Here is a 23475-nt window from a genome sequence, read left to right as displayed (position 1 = left end):
CCCTGGAAGTTTATGTGTCTCACTTCAATCTCACTTCGAAGGAAAATTCTCACGTAGCGTCTTACGCATGTCAAGTCCAATGAACAATAAAATAGTACGGAATGTTTAGCCTTGTGTCTCGCCTGAGACATGGATGGAATGTATTGTATGCTTATGAGTATGAGGAAGCTAAGATAATGCAATGATGGGGATATATCCAAAAAAGAATTCAACAATGCACGCCATTGCCAGTGCTTCAGCCGTCTCGAACTCCGGGTGTAGCCGAACACCTGTATAAATCAAACCGAAAGAACAGAAAAATAACACACAGCAAAGCAAAGCCAGCACAGAAAAACTCCGCATAAATGCATGACACGTGAGGACGATATGCATTTCGGGCGTGGATGCATCGGAAATTAGGATATTAGAACTCCATCTCGTCGTCCCAACCCAGCTGCTCGTATATCGACTTGGATTGTGATTTATCAGGCGTTACGGGCACAGCCACGGTGCCTTTAACGGGGGTCCCAATGACCACAGGTGGGGAGTGAGCGCGAGGATTATCGGTGACCATAGCATCAAGCGATGGAGAACATGGCACAGCAGTGGGAGTAGATATACTCTGCGGTGCTTGCCTTCTGGGCGGCGTCTCCATGATTGCTGAGGTGCGAGCGTGATGGAGAGACTGGCTGAATTGTCGAGATGATGTTGACAAGTTTTCCGCGAATGCAGAGATATTCCGAGGGCGTGAATGGATGGGGGAGCCTGGGACCATTGGCTGTGTGGATGATCGAGGCGCTGGAAGGTTGGGCACCCTGAACAAGCCTTTGCCAGTAGAGGACGATGGCCGACGGGCAGCTATGGTATCACTCTGGAAAATTTTGGAAGATGGCCTAGTTGGGGTTTCTTGAATGGCTCTGTCCGGCTGACTGGATCGTGGACTTCGTCCATCGTGTAGATTGTCATGAGAGTTGAAAGGGTCGGAGTCGGCGCCAGAGAATGAGATCGCCCGTCGACTTGAGGATGGGATCATGGTGGGAGACTCGCCAAAAGGAGAATTTTCCACACCGGCAAATGACCGGGATGGGGCCAGACTACGAGGGAGCGGCGGTAGCCCGATCACCGCGTCCTTCCTTCGATTGCCTCGAGGAGTCGCCATGACCTGTACACCTTCGCCGAACGGATTGCGCACGGGGTTTCTTGACTTTCTTGAACTGCCTCCGCCGCTTATAACCCGTTTTGACGCATCGTCTGCCAGATCCTTAGAGACGAGCTCTCTGTTCGGCTTCCGAAGAGCGTGAATAGCAGCATCCAGCTCTTTCTTCTGGTTGGCCAGCATTTGGACCTTTCTCAATTTGGCCTCATGCTGTCGTGCTACGGCATTAAGATCAACCTCGCGGTTTTCCGTGCGTTTTGCTTTCTGTATGCCACCCCGGACACTGCCACTGAGAACAGTGGGCAGTAAGGGTTCAATATCGCGTTTCGAATTATGCTGGCTCGGTGCAGTATTGGACCGAGTCAACCCTGGGTGCCGAGCATGGGACGCTGCCGCTTTATCGTCCGTAAGTACTCGCTGCAATGTTCGTCGGGGCTTCTGTACAGGCTGTTGTCGCTTGACTTCCGCCCCAGGTTCCGCGCGGTGTGATGTACCCGAAGATTGTGTCTTCTTAGCAGCCGGGGAGATACCGCCAGATACGCCGAATTTGCGGGTGATCAGCTTGCATTTGTCTGGGAGACGAGCAGCATAGAATGGAATGATGACCTCCGTACAGAAGTCACGCACCGCATCGCTCTCGACTTTCTTGCCTGAAAGATGGCTGCTATTGAAAGAAGAAGCTTTTGCTGTATCGGCGGCAGACGTTTCTTCCATTGTCACGGCGTGCCAAATACACATCCGATCGAGATGGAGTTCAAGCAGCATGTTCAAATCCGTGGGTCTCTTAGGTTTGGCTTTTTTCGACCTATCTTGCTCCCCATTTGCATCTTGCTCCTTATTAGTGTTGTTTTTCTCTACCGAAGCAATAGTCATTTCCAACACCATGACCTCCAAAATTAGCAGGATCTGCAATTGGGTCTCGCGCAATCGGAGATCTGAAATCTGTTTCTTAGACTCTGCCTCACGCGATGATTCCTGCGCAGGAGGCTCATTCAGCATTCTACCCTTCCACCACCTGTGGATGAATCCTTCTTCCTCTGGGTAAAGACCGTTCTTGCCCATCTTCTTTTTCTTACTCTTCCGCTTCTTGGATTTCGCGCCATCGTCGGAAAGCGCAAGAACTGCATCGCGAATTGCTGATGGCAATGTTTCTCTGTATTTGAGGTCCATTTTCTTTGTAGCGAGGATAGCCTCACGGTAGGATTCAACTAGCTCTGTCGAACCTTGAGGCTGTTCTGAGTCACGAGCCTGAAAAGCAGTCCGGCAGCGTGTTAACGGACCCTTTGCAAAGTAAGCCACAGAAGTCTAAAAAATGTCAGTCGGACAACCTCCAAATATCGAGTAGACATATCACCTTCGAAACATAGAGAGCCTGCAGATAGTGATCTCTCATCCCGCCCAGTAACTCCTCGGGCGATTGTTGCACATCTACGACATTGGAATCGACACCATCAACATGCATAGCCGTAGTGACATCTCCCAAGCCTTGAGATTCAGGAAGCAAGGAAGAACCCTCCTCAGCGGCATCAAAACTCCTCGACGGAGCAAGCGAATGACTCCGATGCTCTACAACACCCACAAAGGACGTCTCGGTATTCCCAAGGTCAGACTCGGACGGACCAAAGACAATCGCAATATCCAACCCAGCAGGCTCTTCGTCCATCTCAACGTCAGAGAGAGACCCATCGATCTGAGCAATTTGCCACCAGTCAAACCCATCAGATATAGGACAGGTCTCGTCGACAGTCACGCTATCCACCTCCGCCGTGTTAGTTCCATGCCACCCTTTGGCCGCAACAACGAGATTACCCTCGTGCACCCATCGAGCGAGCTTGGAGAGCGAGTATATGCCCCTCTTCACCCTCTCAATAATGTAGAGCCCACCATTGGGTATCAGGCGTACAGCGAGAACAGTTGGTTCCGTCTTTGCGCGCAGGTCAAGTTCTAGCGTGGGGATGTCCGCGGTGAAAAGGCCGCCTGGTTGCTCATCGGATCGAGAGGCGGGCGTGTCGTCAAGCCACGAGAGGGGCAGCCTTGTGCGGGAAAGTGCGGTAATTGGTTCGAGGATCAAGGGTTCATCAGATAAAGACGCCGAATGAGCCTATACAAGTTCCGGAGAGTGAGCAACAGCAACCAATGGATTGAGCGTATGCTGGGCCGACTATAGGCGGGACTCACTCTTATGATGATGGAAGAGGTAGCAAGCTGTCCAGCAGTATCGTTTAACTCCTCTTGATCGTCTCTTTTCCGCTTCTTTATAGGTGGAGGGGTCGGTTCGTGGAATTTGTTCAGCGCGGATGAACTGAGCGGATCTAGGATGTTGGGGACTATACGCGAGGCCATGGTCGCGTCTAGGAAATAGTAGGCATCCTGTAATTTGAAGGCAAGAGTCGAATCTTATGCTAAACTAACAGAGCAATTGACGTTAGTTGTGTAGGTGTCGAGAGATCGCGCTCAAATCTGGGCGGGTCTGGCGTCACGCGTCGGGACGTACACTCCGCCTGGACCAGTGTAAGACACGTTAACTAATTTAGTTCAATGCAGTGGTCGAGAGACTGTTTGTCTCAAGAATTTCATTTAGGGGTTGAAATTCCTTTCTTAGGAGACTTGAGTACGTTCAAAAAAATATCTAAACTAATGGTATACTTCCAAAAAAATATGAAAAAGTATGATATTATGAATCTATCGCTAATGTTTAGATTAGCAGGCCCAGGACCAGGACGAAAAGAACCTATAAAGTCTCTCGCAGAGAGTGCTAGGAAGGTTCCCTCGGAACCGATAGAGTATGATCGAGCGTGGAAGCAGGACCAAAGTCTCCTCGTAGGTACCATGGACAGTGAGGTAGAGAGGTGGTGTTGAAGACTTTCGCTCCAGAAAAACGCCAAAAACTTCCTTTCCCAGCCGATGAAAAGTGGTATCATGTTGAATTTTGTCTTCGCCGAAAAGGCCCGTCATTTGCGCGACCATGCAGATAATGAAACAAGAGAAGTTGGTCTCCGAGTGGAGACCAACTTCTGGATTTTATGAGGGTTTTTTATAGTCTATGCTCATCGTGCTTTGAGTTGTTGAAAACAAAGCAAATCATCACAGTCGTCAAAAATTGTCCAGAGTTACCGGATTAAGCAGAGCCCGCTTAGAACTTGAGGGCACGGGGTGACTCCCAGGAGAACTCCTGGTTGGTGAAGTGACCGTTCTTGGCGGTCTGGTAGTAGATGGGCTTGGCCAGGTCAAGGTCCTTCACGATGACACCAGGACGGAGATCGAAGTTGTTGCGGATGATCTGGACCAGCTCGTCGGAGGTCTTGGAGGAAGTACCGTAACTCTCAACGAAGATGGAGAGGGGCTCAGCGACACCAATGGCGTAGGAGAGCTGGACGAGGGCACGGCGGGCAAGCTTGGCGTTGACCAGAGACTTGGCGATCCAGCGTGCAACATAGGCGGCGGAACGATCGACCTTGGAGTAATCCTTTCCGGAGAAAGCACCACCACCGTGGGCACCCCAGCCACCGTAGGTATCGACGATGATCTTACGGCCAGTGAGACCGGCATCACCCTGAGGACCACCGATGACGAAGCGGCCGGAGGGCTGGATGTGGTAGACAGTGCGGTCATCGAGGAGCTCGGCGGGAATGACCTTGCGAACAATCTTCTCCTTAATGACGGAACGGAGCTCCTCAGTGGAGACATCATCGCTGTGCTGGGCAGAGACAACGACGGTGTCGACACGCAGAGGCTTGACGCCACCGTTGTCGTGGGCGTACTCAATGGTGACCTGGGTCTTGGTATCGGGGAGCAACCAGGGGATAGAGCCATCATTACGGGCGGCCTTCATGGCAGCGTTAAGCTTGTGCGAAAGGATGACAGTCAAGGGCAGAAGCTCAGGGGTCTCATCGGTGGCATAGCCGAACATGATACCCTGGTCACCGGCACCGAGCTTCTCAAGGGCCTCCTCGTAGTGAAGACCCTGAGCGATATCGGGGGACTGCTGCTCAATGGCAACCAAGACGTTGCAGGTCTTGTAGTCGAAGCCCTTCTCGGAGGCATCGTAACCGATGTCCTTGATAGCGCCACGGATGATCTTCTGGTAGTCCAGGTGGGCCTTGGTGGTAATCTCACCGAAGACCATAATCATACCTAGTGTGACATGTCAGACTGAGATCTGGCCTAAAGTAATCATTAATCAACCTACCGGTCTTGGTGGCAGTCTCGCAAGCGACCTTGGAGAGGGGATCCTCAGAAAGGCAGGCATCGAGGATGGCATCGGAAACCTGATCACTATGGGTGGATTAATACATTTGTGACAAGTGAAATTGGTGTAAACCCCATTTAATAACACTCCGAGAGTGGAAATGAGAAGTTTTCTAAGGGATAACTCACGCAATCTTATCGGGGTGACCCTCACCGACAGACTCGGAGGTGAAGAGGAAAGTGCCGCTGTTTGAAACAGAACCCATTGTGACGGTGTGTGAAGAAACGGAAATTGACAAAAAAAAAATTGGGGGGAAGGAAGAATGGAGAGAGGAGAGGAAAGGAAAAGGGAGGAAGATCTCTTGGGGAGGGGGAATTTGGTGGGGGTTTTGCTTTTTTTTTCCGGTTACACAGGCGGTACCAGAGAAAAGATAGTGTGAGTGGGGATTGGCCAGGTACTACCGAAGTACCCTCGTTGTACTTCGTACGCGGTACTTCCTGTCCCTTGCCAGCCCCCGTGATCGCGCCATCTGGGGCGGTGACTTTGGGCAGTTTACCCGAGCAATGCAATTTTCTTGTGATAAGATAGAAAGAACATTGAATTTCTTTTTTGTACTTTCTATACTTTCTATCCGATATACAACCATGTCCAAATTCGGTGTCCTGGTAATGGGCCCTGCAGGTGCAGGCAAGACCACATTCAGCAATGCGATAATCCAACACCTTCAAACCACTCGCCGTAGCTGTTTCTACGTGAACCTCGACCCCGCCGCCGAAACATTCGCCTACGAACCAGATCTCGATATTCGTGACTTGATCACTTTGGAAGATGTGATGGAAGAGATGGGCCTAGGACCAAATGGAGGTCTCATCTACTGTTTTGAGTTCCTACTCCAGAACCTGGAATTCCTATCAGAGGCATTGGAGCCACTGAGTGAAGAGTATTTGATCATCTTCGACATGCCCGGCCAAATCGAGCTTTACACACACATTCCTCTTCTACCAACCCTCACAACATTCCTCTCCCGACAGGGCCCGTTGAATATCAACATGTGTGCCGCTTACCTACTCGAAAGCACATTTGTTATCGACAAAGCCAAATTCTTTGCCGGTACACTCAGTGCCATGTCCGCCATGCTGATGATGGAGATGCCGCACGTCAACATTCTCAGCAAGATGGACCAAGTCCGTGATATGGTGACGCGCCGGGAATTAAAGCGGTTTACCAACGTGGATGTGCAATTACTGCAAGAGAAGGAAGAGGACGATCTCACCGCAAGTGCCAATCCAATGGCTGCGGAGTCCTTGATGAGCGGCGGATCTTTCAAGCAGCTCAACCGGGCTGTCGGACAGTTGATCGATGATTTCAGTATGGTTTCATTCTTGCAGTTGGATGTCTCGGATGAGGACAGCGTCGCGGCGATTGTGAGCCATATCGACGATGCTATCCAGTACCATGAGGCTCAGGAACCGAGAGAACCCAATGATGCAGTTGAGGTGAACTATGAGGATTGAGGGATATCACACGTGATTACTGCAGCGCTGTGACTTGAAGTCAAATTTTCTGCATATTCTTCAAGAACCCCCCACGACCGACCACTTCCTCCAATGCCACCTCATGCAGCAGCCTCAAGTTTCCCGCAGCGGAGCTGTCTGAGAAAAAGTGCATTTTTAATCTCACCTTGCTATCATACGGCCGGTATTACAACATTGGAAACGTTCCAATATGCTTATCGCGCCGACCTACACAGCATTGGAGCTCCCTCGGCATTTGAAATCATCCATACTTGCAAAACAACCATGGCTGAGGCTACCAGGGTCAGAGTTGAGAGCTTTGTACACTGCAAATGGATATTCGGTCATACCCTCAGATAACAGAATAATTAATGAAACTATAATGAAACCCAAACAATTCATGAACATTATGATGTCTACAACTCCAAAACAAGTCGTTCATCGCTAGACCAATTCAGCAGGATGAAGTAAAAAAATAGGTAGTCCCATTGCGCATTTTCATCATATACCCCCAAACAGGTATGCCAGCCTGGAAAAAAAGACAGTGACAGGCCGAGGATTTTGAATATCAGACAAACATCCTCAATTCACATTACACAACCCAATCCAATAAACCAAACCAAACCACCCTACTTGGGGTTCCCCGCGTAAGCCGCCGCAGCGATCTTACTCTTTTCCTGAAAATCGCTCACAAACCCATATATCACACCCCCAAGCCACCCGAAATCCCTGCCCGCATTCTCAACACCAACGCTGTAGACATACCAGCCGGTACCAATAATCGTGCCCCAGAAGACGAGTTTGAAGGCGAGCGTGATCCAGAACATGACCACGCGGTACGCATATCCTAGAATCTTAATGGAGACGAAGAGTATGATGATGAGAATGAATACTGAGAGCAGGTCTGGCATGGAGGAGGAGTATGAGGCGAGGAAGCTCGACAAGGGCTCGATTAGGTATGGTTGGAGCACCATGGTGCGTAGGTGCGAGAGTTTTGTTGTGAGGTGGTCTTGTGTCGTTGTTTGAAGATAGGTGAAAGCGGGATTTTGGAGGACTGTTTGGAGGTTCTCTGTGTCGGTGGAATGAGTGGTTAGCTTGTGGGACTTTGCGTCGCAGGTTCTGTATCTCTATGGCTGGAGAGTAGGTGCGGTAGAATACCTGGTAAGAAGTCCATAGTCGCTGTGTCTCTGAGTATCTTTATTGAACTGCTCGACGAGGGAGAGACAGGGGGCACAGACAGAGATGTCCCTCGCGTGTGCAGGTCCGTTGTTTTCTTTGGGCTCGCCGGCGCTTTGTTTGAGAACTTTAGGTCTTTGTGGCCCTTGAAAATGGATATCTTCGAAGGGACCGCTGATGCGAGGCAGGGAAAGAATTCCCTGGGGTTGTAATAGTCAGAGAGTGGGTTCTTTGACCCGAGAGCGCTTTGTTTTGTCTCGTGCTGGAGCTCGTTTGTAGTTGAGCGATGCAACCAGGTCGAGGAGGGTTTTCGTTAGATATGTTAGACGTCAGCTGAAGCGGAGACTAGGAGAGCTTGCTTCTGGAGGTATATATTCTGATGCGATCAATGATAGGCAGGTCAAGAAGCGAATGTGATATTTAAGCTGGCGTTTCCAAGTTGCGGCGTGGCACCCGGATGATAAGAGGATGCAAACTAAACAAACATTGCATGTGAAGAAATTATTTCCTTGGATACAAGTCTCACATGTACATTACTCTCAGCTGGTCTCGACACATTTCATGAATATCAGATTGATAACAAATGATACTGTACAGTAGATTATATATTTACCCAAATAGAGACGGTTTTTATATACAAGCGCGACCAACAACAGTCAACCACCAGTCTCGTGAATGTAAAATCAAGACGCCCCAAGCCCAAGTCAGAGAAGAGGCCAGCGCGATGCCACAGGCATGATCTTCATAAAAGAACCCAAAACAAAACCCCGGTACTCCAGGCTAACGCCAAGATATTGTACTCTGCCATCGCGGGCGATGGGAGCGCAAATGCAAATGCAGATGTGGTATAGTAAGATATTAGAAAAGGACAAAGCACGAGATTTGTCGAATTTACAGGGCGTTGATAAGCCCCTTGAGGGCCTCACGCTCAGCTTGGATCTCGGTCTGAAGTTGGCGGGTCTGGCGGAGAGCGTCGTCTCTGTGGGATGAGTTAGTAAATGGTATGAAAATAAGGAATATCAAACGAAACATGAATTGCATACCTGTCAGTTTGAAGCTGAGCCACATCGAGCTGTGTGCGGTTCATCCGTCCAACCACTTGCTCCATCTCCATATCCGCATCACGGAGGAGCTTCTCGAGATCTTTGACCCGTCGCTCGAGGATTTCGGACTGGACTACCTCGGTCAAGGGTACACCCTCACCGCTTGTAGTCTGATCAAGACGCGGCGAGCGGGAATCGAATGGTGCGTTCGGCGGCCGCGGCGAGAGGCCGACTAGGTTGCGACCGCCATTCATCATACGCGTGAGCTGGGCATGCTGGCTTTCCTTCAGCAAACGAATCTCGTCCTCGTGCTTGGCCATCTCTTCTTCCGAATGGTTCTGCGCAACCAAAAGATCTTCCTCTAGCTCCCTCATATGGTTCTGCAGAATATTAATCCGTTCAACCGAGATCTGCTGATCTTTGTCACCCTTATCAATGGCTGCTGCTAGACGGGCATGCAAAGAGGAATTGGTCTGAAGCTGGTAATGGACTTTGCTGCCCAGTGCCTCAGTACGAAGAAGGGAGGAAGCAAGCTCTTCCGAGTCCTTAACATCCGTCTCAGCCTCAGCTTGATCCGCCTGCAATTGCTGGAATGCAGATTGTAGGGAAGAGGAGGTGGTCACGACCTCAGCAAAGCCTTCTTGGCCGGTCATCAACTCTGCACCGGCGGCAGTGTCCTCAAGAAGAAGCGCGCGTAGAGAGCTGGTCTCCTGCTCAGCACGGTCCAGATCCATCTTGAGACCAGCGAGGTTCTTCTCGCACTGCCACTTGCCATCCAGGGCATCCTCAGCGCGCATGCGGAGATGATTCACCTCGTCACGCAGGTTGCGCACATCTCTCTCATAGCCCAGTTTTCGTGGCTGACCGGATTGCTGGGCTTGAGCAAGCTCCATTTCGAGCATACGAGTGCGCTTTTCGTACTCGCGGGCCTGGTATGCTTGGCGGTCGAGGAGACTCCGCAATGTTCGGTGGAGGGCATCACGTTGAACCTCGATATCGTGGACCTTATCAACCAATGATTCACGCGTTTCTGATGGTTTACCGCCGTTATTATTATTGACAGAGTTGGACCGAGAAAGCGAACCCGAGCGAGCTAAGCCGCTGGGCTTGCGTGCAACGGAGCTCGATCGTGATACGCCAAATGCCGAGTTTCTGGGTGAGCTCCCTTCCTCGGCGATTGAAGCAAATCGACCACCCTGTAGCTGAGCCAAAGAGGCATTTTCAATTTTCAAAGCTTCAATTTCCTCCACGAGCCTGTTGTCATCTCGAAGTTGATCTCGGTCATTACGCAATTGTTCCAACTCTACTCGCATGGCGGTAAGTAGGTCCTCGAAGTTATCCTTGGATTGCCGCTCTTCGAGAAGCTTCCGCTTGGTATTTTCCAGGGCGGTCTCGAGTTCTTTATTTTTCGACGACAAATCGGACAAATCCGTTCTCTCGCGTCGAAGCTAAATAAATGTTAGCAGTAGTCGTATGTCGCGCATAGTCTGCCAGCCGTACCTGTTGAACCTGAGATTCCAAGATTTGGACATGCGACTCTGATGCCAACCGTTGAGACCGCTCGTCCTGCAACTTCTGCGATAATTCGACCTTGAGCTGTGCCCGTTCTTGCTCTGCAGCACGGCGAATCTTTTCGACATCTTCGCTCTTCCCAACATCTGAGGCATAGCGAACAGAGCTAGTGCCCGAATCCGAGAAATAGTCACTTGTCCGTCGATTGACATCCGGTCCTTCTAATTGTAGCCGTTCGACTAGATCCTCCAAATCCATTTCTCGGCGGATAGATCCCGCCAATTCGGAGCTTATCTCTCGTAATTCATTCTCTATGTCTGCCATCTTGGACATAAATATATTTTCCTTTAAACTCGAAGCCCCCAGTGAAGGGGTCCGCGCCGGAAGACCATATCCGTTGGACTTGGATTCGTATGGAGACCCGGGTTTGAAAGGGACGTTTGCTAATGGTGGCATGGGGGAAGGCATTGCTGATCGACCGGAGTCGGAGATCTCGGTGCTTGATGATTCGCCTCCAGGGGATGTAGTTGTATTATTATTCGCCGCCTTCCAGCCGAAGAAGGAGCTGATCTTGCTTCCAGGGGTTTTAGGGTGTCTGGGATCTCCCGCACCCATTGACATTGATATAGAACGCGGATCCACGTCGATGTGTAGTGGAGGTGGTCTGTTCATAGGTGCATGTACTGCCATGCTCGTTGCCCGTCGTGACGATCGTTTCGTTGGAGGAGGGGATTTGAGGACCGGGATGAATGGTTCGCTATCTAGACGACTGTGCAGGGGCGTTCCATTCATGAACTGGTACTGATGTTCGTATTCTTCGTCAAAGTAAGAGGGACCCTCTTCTTCGTCGTCGTCGTCGTCCTCAAGCACGGATCTCAAGTACGAGGCGGAGCCGTGGCGGGAAGCGGCGGTATCGATGTGTAGGGGTTGGGTAGGGTTCCGTCCTCGGGAATATCTGGGGAGTTGGGACAGGGGCACGCGATTAGCCTTCCAGACTGTGGAGAAGCGGAATATCATGTATAGGCCATATCATGCTTGATTGGTACAAAGTAGGTAGCCGGGGAGAAAAAAGGAGGGTCTGCAGAAAGATTCGGGAGAGGAAAAACCGGGGTCATGCTAGTCGCGTACCTATTTGCGTTCTTTTGTACCGATATATATGAGTCTCCATCCACTGATAAAGGGGATAGTGGCCTGGCCACGGGTGCAGTGGGAACTGAAGTGGGTTTATCTCCCTCAAACGAAACGGGAGAGGAGGGGTGGTCAGGGCCCGAAGTCACTGGATCACCATTGTGCGGGAGAGGTTTCCTTCGCACTGGAGTAGTTGGAGGGGGATTGAAACTAGAGTAGCTCTCTGAATGGGCGGGAGAGCCGCCAAACCCAACAGGAGACGCCATGAAACACCCTGGTCCGTATCAAAAAATAGCCATGGATCGACGGTCGTTCATACCGATTAGCACGGGAAAGGGAATGGCACGCGCCAATGAGACGACCAAAAGGGTAAGGATTATTCTCAGGAGAATATCAAACGAGAAGGGAAATGGGAGAAAAGGAGAAAGTCTTGGTACAGGACAAGCCGGGGCGATTGGCGCAAACTGCCCATGGGTTTCTCCATTTCATTAGCGCTGGCTTCGGGACGAGTAAGCGTGGGTGGAGCGCAGGGGGGGGCTTGCGTGGGTCTGGAATTGCATGGATTCGATTGGTACGATACATCGTGCAATGGTGCTCCGGCCGGTAGGATCGACATCACTTGAACCTACACTGAAGCGTGATAGGGTTGACGACCTCATTGATAGTCCGGACTCCGTGAGATGTTCTATACTGTATCTATATACGGAATTACTCCGTACGGACACTCCATATGGAGCATATGGTGACATGGTTCAAAATATGAAAATAGAACATTCAATAGTGTCAAGTGGCACAAAGAACCCCTTGAGTCGTGGAGATGAAGAGGTTGGCCCGGGCTAATGCTTGGCAATTCAGGGGTAGTCCCGTACCGATTATGTACTTTTTAGTACTTTTCTGTAACTTCCCTTATCTTTAATACTTAAAAGTACTTTTAAGTACTTCATAGCTACAATTTGATATTTGACATGGTAAGTCATCGTTGTCAACGTTACTATTATACTACATTCAAATTATATATTTCATATAGTTTTTGTAGATAACTTCACCTACTCCGTATGGAGATTTGGACTCAATATGTACATATTTAATTGTGTGTAGTAAATTAAGGGGTCCTTGAAAAAAAAAAAAAAAAAAAAAAAAAAAAACACTCCTCTCCCACTGTGGAAATGCTGCCCCTTTTCCCATTTGGGAGCTCCGTCTCTAGTCCAAGCTTCTCAATTTTGTGAAAAGACCAAAGTATTCCCTGGCAGAAGAACGTGCTGAATTCAATACTGCACGATCACTCAGCCGTGTCCAATCAAAGTGAGACGTCGATCGACACAGCGTCTCGCCAGACACTCGGACCAGCGCGTGGCCCGGCATGTGTTGCTTCAACGGGCTAAGCGCCTAGGTGCTAAGGAACCTGTTCCTGCATCGTGTCACATCAGGAAGTTGGCCAATATGATCGTGGTTTTTGCTCCGGACAGTCCACTGATGTGACATTACTCCGTACAGAGTTGAATCCCAAGTAGCTGCTGAAGACCCCACCTAAAAGGACATTAATTACTGCATTTCATATGGATTGTTTTCGCACCTGGAACTGATTGGACAATTATGTGCTCCTTGCTCCAGCTCAGAGCTCAAGGGTTCAAACTCTAAGTTGTACATTGATGCCCATGTATACTTCTCAATCTCTTGTGTGAAGAAACGGCCCAGCACTAATCATCAGACTACCCTTAGTTAAGAGTAAGGTCCGAAAATATTAAATATTATAGAATTTATTGTGTCATCAACCCCTTATCGATCTATACGGGTTTTACGGAGTACACGGAGCGTTTATGCGACTTCTAGGACTCGCGCCGTGTTATCCCCTATGGAGACAATTGTTTCACTGGTCTTACTACTTACCATATATGTACAACATAGTAAATTAGCCTGGACGTTACCATCCCGGCAACGGTGATACAAAAATAGCCATACGAGGTGGCTTGATCTATTGTGTGAAATTAATTCTAAATTGTGTAGGGCTGGTCCATCAGGCTCCACTCTAGCTATGACGGTTCCGAGTTGTTATGTACAACATAGTGCAGAGTACATTATATCGCTTTTGGTATTCAATCTTTAGGGATGAATTGGGAATATTTTGGGTTACTGTGTCCAAAGCACATGCGCCTGACTTTCAATTCAACACCTCCGGCTCCGTACGGAGTAGTCAACATATATTGTAGCTGTCTCAGTCCACCTGCACGTCAGGAAAGAAAAGGTGGCTTATGCACCCCCCCGTTTGCTCCACTCTCCCCTGTGTAGTCTAGACCATGTCTCACTTGATCTTGTCTTACATTCGAAGACTTTAAAACATAGCTCGCGCCCGTTCGGCGATCAGTGATTTTCACCCTTTGTTTAAATCCCAACTGCCGTTCTATCATTAGAAGCAGTTGAAAATGTTTAGATCCATCGGGCGGCTAGATGTCTCAATGCTGCATTTACGCTGTTTCAGGGCCCCTCGCTATTTATACTTTGTTTCTGAATAGAATAAAACAGAGTTATGCTGGGCTCCTAGGATATTGGGTGCAATCTTTGGCTTATACACATCAAACCCCGTCCACGGTGCCCATCCGAAGTGTTGTACTGCATGTGGACCCACGACAAACAAAAGAGGGTACGATTGTCCTAGCCTCAAACTTTTTCTATAAGGCACCTGAATAGTCTCATCCATCGGTTCCGATATGATCCTGGCTCAAACCCAAAGATTACGGTCAAAATACTAAACCAGCCTTTGTTCCTTCCCAACCTGCGTACAACTGTAGCTCAATGAGGTAATGAGGTAATTGAAATCATCTGGAAGGCGCGACGTCCCAACCAGCCCCCCTCTTCGTCCTCCTTCACACATTCATATTCTAGCTCGGCTCCCACTGTCTGTCCCTAGCCTACCATCTTTGTCGTCGACAAAGATGAAAAAGTTCAAACACTCGAGGACCAAGGACAAGTTACCTAATATCAAAAGACTGAAGGAAAGCATTCGCCTTGGATTCCATGTAATATGAATGGATCTTTGAATGGAGAAAACTGCTGCGAGAGCGCTTAAGCATTCCAGATGAAGACATGAAGATGCTAACCTTAGAAGTAGTTATGCATGACTTGCGTTGTATAGTGTTGCGCAGGATAACGAATGTGACTAACGTGCCTCTTTCGGAAGTGAGCGCATGATGCGGAAGAACCTTTAGGGACTTGACTATCAGACTACGTAAAACATATGGAATGGAATGTTGAATCAGAATCCTTGTTCGTATATTTCGAGGCTACATACCGAGAGGGTATAAAAAGACCACAGGAGAACATTGGTGTGCAGACAAGAAAAGAGTCTCCTTCATATTATAATCAAACCCCAATGTTATTATTCCAATTGGGGTTATACCCTCGCGCAGTCCCGAAGACATTGCGTATTTCATAATGTCCATTTGTGCTTTCATAGAAGGTAAATCCGGCCATACACCCAAGGATAACATGGAAGAAACCGGTTATGACACCATATACAGCCCCAGCGGCAGCAGCAACATTGTACGGACAGATATCGTAGCCTACAAATCCACATTTCAAGTGTTAGTCAAATCATATCCCAACAAATGCAACAGGAATAGAGTGGCCCCCAAAGCTTTCATGATAAAGGAGAGACAGCAGCTAACCTCCGTTATGTGCCATACGAGCAAAGACGTATCCCCCCAAGGCATCGAAGCCCATAATACAAAGTTGTGTCTGAGGTTTGCTACCATATAGCCCCCCAGCCGCTGAGATACAACACAAGATTAGCAACGAAAAGCTACAAAGCGAAGAAAATAGACTTACATTCATATAACCCAATACATTCTCCTGCAAGCGGAATAGCAGCGACAACAGCCGCAATAAGCAATGCGCTTGGTGCTATATACCGTTAGCCACAATCACCCGATACCTCATAATCATAACAACCAACTCAAGTCGCATAGCATAGAGCTCGAGCTGAACAATACTTCAGAGACGGGTTTACACTCACTTTCTCCAAGAACCAAATTGCTAACCTCCGCCGTGACCAGGACACAAATCCCAAAGCCACTTGCCACCAGAACCAACAGTATCCACGCGGGGGTTGGCAAGCCCGCGAACCCCGCGAATTCGACGAACGCCAACACCCCTGATTTAGTGACTCCAGCGAGAGCACCGATTTGCATTGCTCTCGCCGTCAGTGGACTCCCATTGACATGCGCGGCGGTCGCCACTGCAGCTGGACCAGCGGCCGCGTTTACTGCGATGTCCAAAGCAGCCAGGGCGAAGAACGTCCATACTAGAGTAAGTAAGTATTGGGTTGAAGTATGATAAAATCGGAAGGAGGGACTCATCCCGGTTTCCTTAGGGTTCATGGGTAGGGAAACTTGGACTTACTGTTGATGGCAGGACGGTTAACATTATCCATATCCATGGTAAGAACTATTAGCAACAACCAGTTCGATTCATGTACTGTAATAGAAGTAGTAACGATTCAACAGGTCAAAATATATGCCTGGCACTGAGAATGAGAGCGGATGTCTTATAAGGCAATCGGATTTGTTAGCCAAGACTGGGTAGATAGGCAAGCTCCCCATTTCTCGCTGCCAAAAGCCTCGGGGGTCATACGGATGACGTTGGGAGAGGCTGAAAAGCTCATGGCCCGGTTTACTCACTGAAACGGGTCAATCAGAAGCATTAAACGAAGGGTTGCAGTATTTTTACTATACAGTTCCCGATTGACCAATCAACGGGCTTATTTACCGAGACTTAGTCCCTGGCGTTGCCTAACCAGCCCTAATTCGGCCTTAGCGGTTCCTGCAGTAAGCATCGTTCGGGGTGCCATATGGGGCATCCTGAGGCGATCCAATCCCAGTGCGATAAAGGTTATCTTGGCAGACTCAGCCGCCTTTTTCCCTTTACCCAACTCTGAAGAATGATGTTTTTGACTGGTGATCGCAGGGTATCGTGGCGCAATGCTACTGCTTAGTTGGGCTTTTTCCTTTCCTTGGCCCTTTCGTCATGCGAACCGAGAGAGCCCCATCGAGGACTGTAAAAGGTAGGTTGGATATTTGAACCGAGACTAAGATATAGAACGTCTCACTCCTTCACGCAGGTCGCTGTAGCACATCGCCTAGAAAGTCGTTGCAACGATCATTGTGCCGCACAAGATGAACTCAACAGCCTGTGTCATCGAGGCTAACCCGGACGTATCTGGGGTCGGAGTAAGTATCGTCTCATGTGCCATTATTTTCATCCTGTCACAAATTATCTCCCTAGCTTGAAAGAAACCCTAGCTAAGCCAGCATCCACAGATCCGTATATCGATCTACACCCTCTGCCTAGGTGGGTCGATCATTAGCTATCTACTCGGCGTATTTGCCCCAGGCGAAGACCAAGAAGAGTTCTCGCGTGGCGTCTCCTCCGCCCTCGGCTTGCAAGGTCTAGCCCTCCTCTGCACAGCAATCTACCAGACAGTTCGGGGCGACCTAACACTCTTCCACGCGATATGCGTTGTGCACCTTCTCGCCATACTTGGCATGAATATGGTAAGCAAAGGTCGGTATGCAGGACTCGGCCCATGGCGACTGTATTTTTCTCCGCAATCCAGCTCCTGGCTTTGGCGGTTTTCCTCGCTTTGAACGTCTATGTCTGGGTGAAGGCGCCGCAATTTGGCAGCCAGCCTCAGTGCAACAAGGATACGGTGTATGTCGTCTTCGGTGTCAGCATCAAAGCCACTTCTCCTGTATTCCGGTATATCATTCTGGGGACGTTGGGTGCAGTTGTGGCTGGTTATGCTCTTACTTTCACGTGTATGCTGCCGTGTCTGTGTGGGTATGTTGCGCACCGGAGGCGGCATCCCGACGCTGGAAACAGGATCGAGGGTCAGAAAAGAGGTTGGATGAATTGGTTTGTGGAGGTTAATCATCCTGTTTACCAAGATCGTCTTGAGCCACCTGAGAGGCTGCATGGCAAGGCGCTGCTCAACTTCACACTGAACAAGGTCGCATACTGTTCGTTCTGCATATACTTGATTGTTTCGCTTGAACAGACTATCCATCGCAACAACCTCGACCCCGAAGAGAAAGGATGGACATTTGGACAGGTTATTGCGATTTTCTTGTTGTTGGGTGTCGCCAATGAACTACTTAATGTTCTTCTTGCGAGTTGGGATAGAAAGCAGGCTGAAAGCTCTCAGCAGCTGGTGCAGTTTAGGCCGGGCACTGGGAACTCAGTGCATTCCTCATCTTCTTGATATGTTTATAACAAATTCGAGATAGAGTGGAATAAATACTCTGTAGAAAGGCGCTTATGGTATTGCTGATATCTGAAATAATCACGAAGGCACGTTTTGGATAGACAATACGAGTATTTCTTGGAAATTATCGCGTGCTCCGATCTCGCCTGTGTAAGTCTCATTTTCCGAAGTCAAAGTGACCTCAGCCCCGGGGCAGGTATGACTGCTCCGCCTAAATGGGAAGGTGGGCTGTGATGTAGGAGCTAATTCGTTGTATGACTGATTAATTTGTACAGGACAGGATATATATTCTATTTACAAACCCGAGTGGTGTGAGTCTAAGCATGAAAAATCCAAGCCAAGAATCGTCCTGCTGGCGGCTCACTAAATGGTAGGAAAACATCTAACTAGTTCGCCCTCACTTCATAGTACTGTCAACCAGCTCGCGGTAGATCTTCTTGAGATCAGCGATATCAGCGTTGAGTTCGTCAACCTGCTCGCTCTTCTCGCCTAGCATTTCAAGAGTGGTTTGGTAGCGCTGGTCAAGGTCTTCGAGTTCAGCTTCGAGTTCCTGCACGCGGGAATCCGAGAGCTGCTTTTCTTCGAGCTCACGCATAAGGTCCACAACTTGTTGCCGGGCTTCGTCGCGTTGAGTCGTCACGCGGGCTAGCTCGTCCTTGGAGCCAGCGCGCTCGCTCTCTAGCCGGCGGACGGTGGCACTCATGCGCTCGACAAGCTGCACAGAAGGGCCGGCACCGACGGTTGACTCGGAAATTATGTCGTTGATACCGCGCGATGGAGGTGCCTGGGTGCCGCCGTATGCTGAAGGAGTGGCAGGAGTACCGGAATCTTCGAAGTACTCTTCCGGCTCAAAGCTGATGGAGGGCGCTGCAAGGATCGATGGATGGGTGTTGATGTGTGGGGGAGAAAGCGTGGCTTGGGTGATTGAGGCAGGGTAGGAATTTTGCCGAGGCGGCGTGCCAATTTCCGGTGAGGTGAAAGCCATAGTAGATGAGCGCCGGCTAGGAGGGCGGAAGTCCGACAGCCCTGGGGTCATGGCGTCGAGGGTGCTCGATCGCCGTAGAGATGCAACGGGTGATACTCCACGCAGTTGTGACGGGGAGTTTACCTGCTCTCTCCACTTGGCCCGCTCTTCCTCGAGCTTTTGCGCCCACGTTGCATCGCATGTTTTCTTCTGCTCGGCCATATCTCTTTGTGTCGAGGCGAGGTCCTCTGCCGCTTTCTCGAGTTTCTGTTGTAGCTTCTGCAGCTCTTCCATGCGTTCCTCGAGCCTGCTGTCCAAATCGTGCTCAGCTTCTTTGGCATTGTCTAGTTCCTCTTCGAACTTCTTTAATTTGTGGTTCTACATTGATGTTGATTAATCTTGCGGTGCACCAAGCCATGGAGTTTGTGATCTTACCATCTCTCGAATCTTCTTCCGAAGGTCAATCTCACGTCGACCGGCATCATCGCGCTCTTTCTCCACACTAGCCACGCGTGAGAGCAAAGAGCCCTCTAGTGTATGCCAGTTCTCACTAGCGGCAGCATATTGAGTTTGCAGAGTCTCAATTTGACGCAAAAGTTTGGCTTGCGTCTCTCCCGTTGCCCCCGATGAAGCTTCCTCTGCGCGGGAGCGAAGACTTTCCATCTTGCTTTCTAGGACAGACTGTTCGCCTTTCAATTCGGCCTCGAGCATTCGAGCCCTTTCTTTCTCTTGCTCTATCTTCTCCCTCAACTCGGTAATTTCCCTCTTGGACTTCTCTTCGCTGATGTCGCGCTCAATCTTCAGGTTGCTTAGCTCCTCGTCTAGCTCCGTCGCCCGTTGCTTCTCCAGCTCTAGGGCATCGGAGTTCGCCTTTGTCTCGGCGGTTTCGGCGCGGGAAACCGCACGACTCAATTGCGACTTGATCTCTTGGACAGTCTGGCTGAGCGCATTGCGTTCATTGGTAACAGCTTCCAAGTCTTTAGTCGACTTTGTTTGGGATGACAAAGACTCGGTTGCCCTCCTCTCTGCGGCCTCTGCCCGCTTCGCTCGTGCTTCCGAGTTGACCAAGTCTCGCTCAAGCTTGTCCGTCTTTCTCTTCATTTCAGTCTGAGATTTGGTGTTTTCAGTAAGTTGCTGACGCAATTTCTTGATCACCGTGCGATGGTCCATCTCCGACTTAGACAGCTTCTGCCCTTCTTCGAGAAGCAATGCAATCTTCTCATCTTTCTCTAGGAGCTGCTTTTGCGTGCTGCCTGGGGTGGCACTTGCCGCAGCATTTTTAGCCGATTCCGCAGCGTCCTTGGCCAGGTATTTCAATTTCGACTGCAACGCATCAATACGTTCAATATAACCATGCATTTCATCTTGCCATTGAGACTCGACAGTTTTATGCTCAGCCTGCAAGCGCGCGATATCCGGGGTTTCAGCTTCTACCGGTATCTCTGATGGCGATTCAATGCTAACCCGCGGACTATCGCGCGAAGCAATCTCACTCAGCACCTCATTGCGTTGCGAATCGGACATTTCTTGACTAGCTTTGGCCGAGGCGGTTGATGATTGAGCTACATCTACAGAGCTCCTCGGCGGGGAGTCTGCGACGCTGATGTCCATTGAAACACGCGGTGATACCCCAGAGTCATAGCTTATCCTTGGTGAAGCTAATTTAGCTGCACTGCTGTCGTCATTGGGCTGAGAGACCTTGTGGTCTTCCACTGCACTATTCACCGATGCAACACTGGAATCAATGTCCATACTCGACCGAGCTCCATTGCTGGGTACCGGGCTGGCAGGCGGTGATGAGACTCGGCTCTGAGGAGACTGGGAAGAGAGATTCGAGGTATTTTGTTTCACCATAGCTCGGGCTAGACGTTCCTGAAGCCGGTCATTTCTTCGCGCGGTCGATGAACTGCGGGAAACCGCTGAAAGATGTTAGCCAGTTCTACTGGTTCGCACATATGTTGTGGATTTCATACATGAAATAGGAGCCTTTGTCGGTGGCGCTTCTCCGCCTTGAGTTTCAGCGGGCTTTGCAGTAGAGTCGGCCTGGTTTCCCTCCTCATCCATCAAGATGTGATCCAGCCGAGACTCGACACCGGCTACTGCCTGCTGGAAAAAAGAACCCACGCCCCATTTTGGCTTCTGTGTCTGCGAATTCTGTGCCATCGTGGTAGAATTACTGTATTGGAAATTGCGGACAGGCTACTAAGCGGCAAATGCCTCGTGTCGCATTCCCATGGGTTCGGTGGGGGCTGCGCTCGGACGTCGACCTGCGATTATCGTCTGGGGGACGTTTTCAGAGTCAATTCGACGACAATTCTTGCTAGATGTGTCGAAGCCTAGGCGGTAATGGCAAGGACTTGCTGCGAGGGCGAAATGAAAGAGAGAGTGAGTGGCAGGATTAAGCCGAATTCAAAGTACTAGGCGGGAATCCGAATCCGAACAAAGATTAAGGCGCTGGACCGATAAGACAGTGAATGTGAGTCAAAGGATCGGCGAAAAAAGACCTATAGAAACAAGAAAGACGATAGAGAAATAGGAAGCGAGAATCAAAATAGAGAACAGAAAACAAAAGTTGAGGCTATGCGTTGAGATACCGTCGGTCTTGGCACAGGCTTCCGTCATCCTCAAGCTCCCCCGTCTCTCTGGACACACCTCCAGTTTGTATCATTCACAGCCAGCGACGCTCCTTTTTCTGGCTCCAAATCTCCCATATTACACTCACAATGTCACTGGAGCCACCCACCTACCTCAGCTCCCTCCAGAATAACATTCGAGCTCGACCAATTCCGTGGGAGGGTGCCGTCCGAGCGGGCAACATCACCGATGACCACTTGAGGAAGATCAAGGCGGTGGATAAGGTGCGCAAGGATCAACGCCGCCAGACGGTAGAAGGAGATCTCGCTGGATACACAGATCTGTTGGCTGGCGGCGCGCAGGGAAAGAGTGTCTTGGACTTAGCCTCTCGAAGGACCGATATTGTGCAGTATATACTGGTGCTAGCCTCGGACTTGATTCAAGGTATATGGTACTGGAAGAACTGAAGCTGAGGAATAATGTTGATCTAATATTTAATAGATGTGCCTTCTCTGGCCAACTCGCTTGTTTCTCACTCAGAACCGTACAAGCCCTTCCTACCGTTCCTGCAGCACTCGACAAACGCTGAAGACCCCATTCCTCTGCTCACGTCCACCTTCCTCACGGCGCTCGTGTCGCACAGTCTAGTTGCTTCATCCAAACCTGCCCGGCGCGACAACGAGGCTCTCCCACAGCTCTACACCTACCTCTCCACCTTAACCAAGAACCAGGACAGTGGGCTCCAGGACATCGGTGTCCAAGGATTCTCAGAGCTGCTGAGAACAAGCCGAGCCCGAGAGATCTTTTGGGCGCAACGTCAAGAGACCTTGACCCCCTTGATCGACACTCTTCGAGCTGCGGCTGGAGCTAAAGACAACGTGAGCAACGCAAGCATACTGGGAAGCAGCACTCGCAGCGTCGAGCCTAGTCTCGCCGGCGGTGTTGGCCTTCAGCTTCTATATCGGGTGCTCCTTGTTCTGTGGCAGCTTGCGTTCGAGGGCGCTCTCGTTGGCGAGGAACTTCAAGAGTAAGTGATGTGACGACGAGCGATAGCTTGACACTCTGAGCGCCTACTGACCCCACTTAGGAACTATGAGATTATCCAACTTTATATCCACCTTCTGCGTCTCTCACCGAAAGAAAAGACAACTCGCTTGCTCGTTGCAACTTTGTATAGTCTTTGCTCCAGTAACCGGACGACTCTGCTGCCCATCGCCGTGTTCCTTCGACTCCCCGCCCTCCTGACCAATTTGGCTGGTCGTCACCTGACTGACCCCGACCTGCTCGAGGATCTCAGCGCGCTCTCTTCCATGCTGGATGAATACACCAAGACACAGACAACCTTTGACGAATATGCTGCCGAAGTTCAAACGGGCCACCTCCGCTGGTCGCCCCCTCACAAGAACCCGACCTTCTGGAAAGATAACGCTCGACGAATTGTTGAGGAGTCGAACGGCGCTTTGCCAAAGAAATTGGCCGAAATTCTGTCTAAGAGTTGGGAGAACGACAAGCAGGTGCTGGCTATTGCTTGCAGCGACGTAGGGCACTTGGTGAAGGAGGTTCCTGAACGCCGCGGGCAGTTGGAGCGACTAGGCTTAAAGACGCGGGTGATGGAACTGATGGTTGATCAAGACGAATCAGTACGATGGGAGAGCTTGCACGCCGTCGGTGAATGGCTTCGATATACCTTTGAGGGCTAATCCCCTGAAGAGGACTTTTCTGATATGTTGATGGCTTTCCAGGATGAACATATACTCTGGTAGGCATGTACTCTGTATTTTCTTGCCATAGCGCATACTCGGATCCTTTTTTTTTGGAGGGATCTTAGAATCATATTCATCTATGAAATTTCATAGCCCCTAGATTTTGATATTCCAATACTCCAACCGGTGGATCTTGGGATCGACCGCTAAAGAACCCAAGATGTGCAACGATGCAACAAGAGAAGAGAAGAACACGAGTTACCCGTTGATCGCTCCCTATC

The 23475-nt window shown here is 49.9% G+C and overlaps 10 protein-coding genes across 10 annotated transcripts; 4 read left to right on the top strand and 6 right to left on the bottom strand.

Annotated features, from left to right (window-relative positions):
- Nucleotides 1-403: 403 nt before the first annotated feature.
- N7537_011685 (uncharacterized protein) lies at nucleotides 404-3478 on the bottom strand (the record flags this gene model as incomplete). The annotated part of the gene is made up of 3 exons (XM_056902739.1): nucleotides 404-2440; nucleotides 2490-3236; nucleotides 3314-3478. The coding sequence occupies 3 exons, from the start codon at nucleotides 3476-3478 to the stop codon at nucleotides 404-406; spliced, it is 2949 nt and encodes a 982-aa protein (XP_056748026.1).
- A 790-nt stretch (nucleotides 3479-4268) lies between these two features.
- N7537_011684 (S-adenosylmethionine synthetase) lies at nucleotides 4269-5589 on the bottom strand (the record flags this gene model as incomplete). The annotated part of the gene is made up of 3 exons (XM_056902738.1): nucleotides 4269-5269; nucleotides 5325-5410; nucleotides 5513-5589. The coding sequence occupies 3 exons, from the start codon at nucleotides 5587-5589 to the stop codon at nucleotides 4269-4271; spliced, it is 1164 nt and encodes a 387-aa protein (XP_056748025.1).
- A 379-nt stretch (nucleotides 5590-5968) lies between these two features.
- On the top strand, nucleotides 5969-6838 carry N7537_011683 (putative signal sequence-binding GTPase GPN3; the record flags this gene model as incomplete). The annotated part of the gene is made up of 1 exon (XM_056902737.1): nucleotides 5969-6838. The coding sequence occupies one exon, from the start codon at nucleotides 5969-5971 to the stop codon at nucleotides 6836-6838; it is 870 nt and encodes a 289-aa protein (XP_056748024.1).
- Nucleotides 6839-7467: 629 nt separating this feature from the next.
- On the bottom strand, nucleotides 7468-8012 carry N7537_011682 (Apq12 family protein; the record flags this gene model as incomplete). The annotated part of the gene is made up of 2 exons (XM_056902736.1): nucleotides 7468-7907; nucleotides 7997-8012. 2 exons carry the CDS (start codon nucleotides 8010-8012, stop codon nucleotides 7468-7470), a joined length of 456 nt encoding a protein of 151 aa, XP_056748023.1.
- An 816-nt stretch (nucleotides 8013-8828) lies between these two features.
- Nucleotides 8829-11963, bottom strand: N7537_011681 (uncharacterized protein; the record flags this gene model as incomplete). The annotated part of the gene is made up of 4 exons (XM_056902735.1): nucleotides 8829-8993; nucleotides 9058-10505; nucleotides 10558-11556; nucleotides 11676-11963. The coding sequence occupies 4 exons, from the start codon at nucleotides 11961-11963 to the stop codon at nucleotides 8906-8908; spliced, it is 2823 nt and encodes a 940-aa protein (XP_056748022.1). The 3' UTR covers nucleotides 8829-8905.
- Nucleotides 11964-12285: 322 nt separating this feature from the next.
- Nucleotides 12286-13079, top strand: N7537_011680 (uncharacterized protein; the record flags this gene model as incomplete). The annotated part of the gene is made up of 2 exons (XM_056902734.1): nucleotides 12286-12522; nucleotides 12948-13079. The coding sequence occupies 2 exons, from the start codon at nucleotides 12286-12288 to the stop codon at nucleotides 13077-13079; spliced, it is 369 nt and encodes a 122-aa protein (XP_056748021.1).
- Nucleotides 13080-15054: 1975 nt separating this feature from the next.
- On the bottom strand, nucleotides 15055-16129 carry N7537_011679 (uncharacterized protein; the record flags this gene model as incomplete). The annotated part of the gene is made up of 5 exons (XM_056902733.1): nucleotides 15055-15254; nucleotides 15360-15461; nucleotides 15520-15594; nucleotides 15707-15994; nucleotides 16093-16129. 5 exons carry the CDS (start codon nucleotides 16127-16129, stop codon nucleotides 15055-15057), a joined length of 702 nt encoding a protein of 233 aa, XP_056748020.1.
- A 736-nt stretch (nucleotides 16130-16865) lies between these two features.
- Nucleotides 16866-17950, top strand: N7537_011678 (uncharacterized protein; the record flags this gene model as incomplete). Its single annotated transcript, XM_056902732.1, has 3 exons — nucleotides 16866-16919; nucleotides 17010-17243; nucleotides 17306-17950. 3 exons carry the CDS (start codon nucleotides 16866-16868, stop codon nucleotides 17948-17950), a joined length of 933 nt encoding a protein of 310 aa, XP_056748019.1.
- A 400-nt stretch (nucleotides 17951-18350) lies between these two features.
- Nucleotides 18351-21080, bottom strand: N7537_011677 (M protein repeat protein; the record flags this gene model as incomplete). The annotated part of the gene is made up of 3 exons (XM_056902731.1): nucleotides 18351-19295; nucleotides 19353-20836; nucleotides 20891-21080. 3 exons carry the CDS (start codon nucleotides 21078-21080, stop codon nucleotides 18351-18353), a joined length of 2619 nt encoding a protein of 872 aa, XP_056748018.1.
- Nucleotides 21081-21640: 560 nt separating this feature from the next.
- Nucleotides 21641-23191, top strand: N7537_011676 (H(+)-transporting V1 sector ATPase subunit H; the record flags this gene model as incomplete). The annotated part of the gene is made up of 3 exons (XM_056902730.1): nucleotides 21641-21935; nucleotides 21993-22518; nucleotides 22579-23191. The coding sequence occupies 3 exons, from the start codon at nucleotides 21641-21643 to the stop codon at nucleotides 23189-23191; spliced, it is 1434 nt and encodes a 477-aa protein (XP_056748017.1).
- Nucleotides 23192-23475: the final 284 nt, after the last annotated feature.

Source organism: Penicillium hordei (assembly GCF_028827395.1).
Source record: "Penicillium hordei strain IBT 12815 chromosome Unknown utg000006l_segment0_segment0, whole genome shotgun sequence".
NCBI classification, from domain to species: domain Eukaryota; kingdom Fungi; phylum Ascomycota; class Eurotiomycetes; order Eurotiales; family Aspergillaceae; genus Penicillium; species Penicillium hordei.
This window is presented reverse-complemented; position numbering and strand designations above follow the sequence as displayed.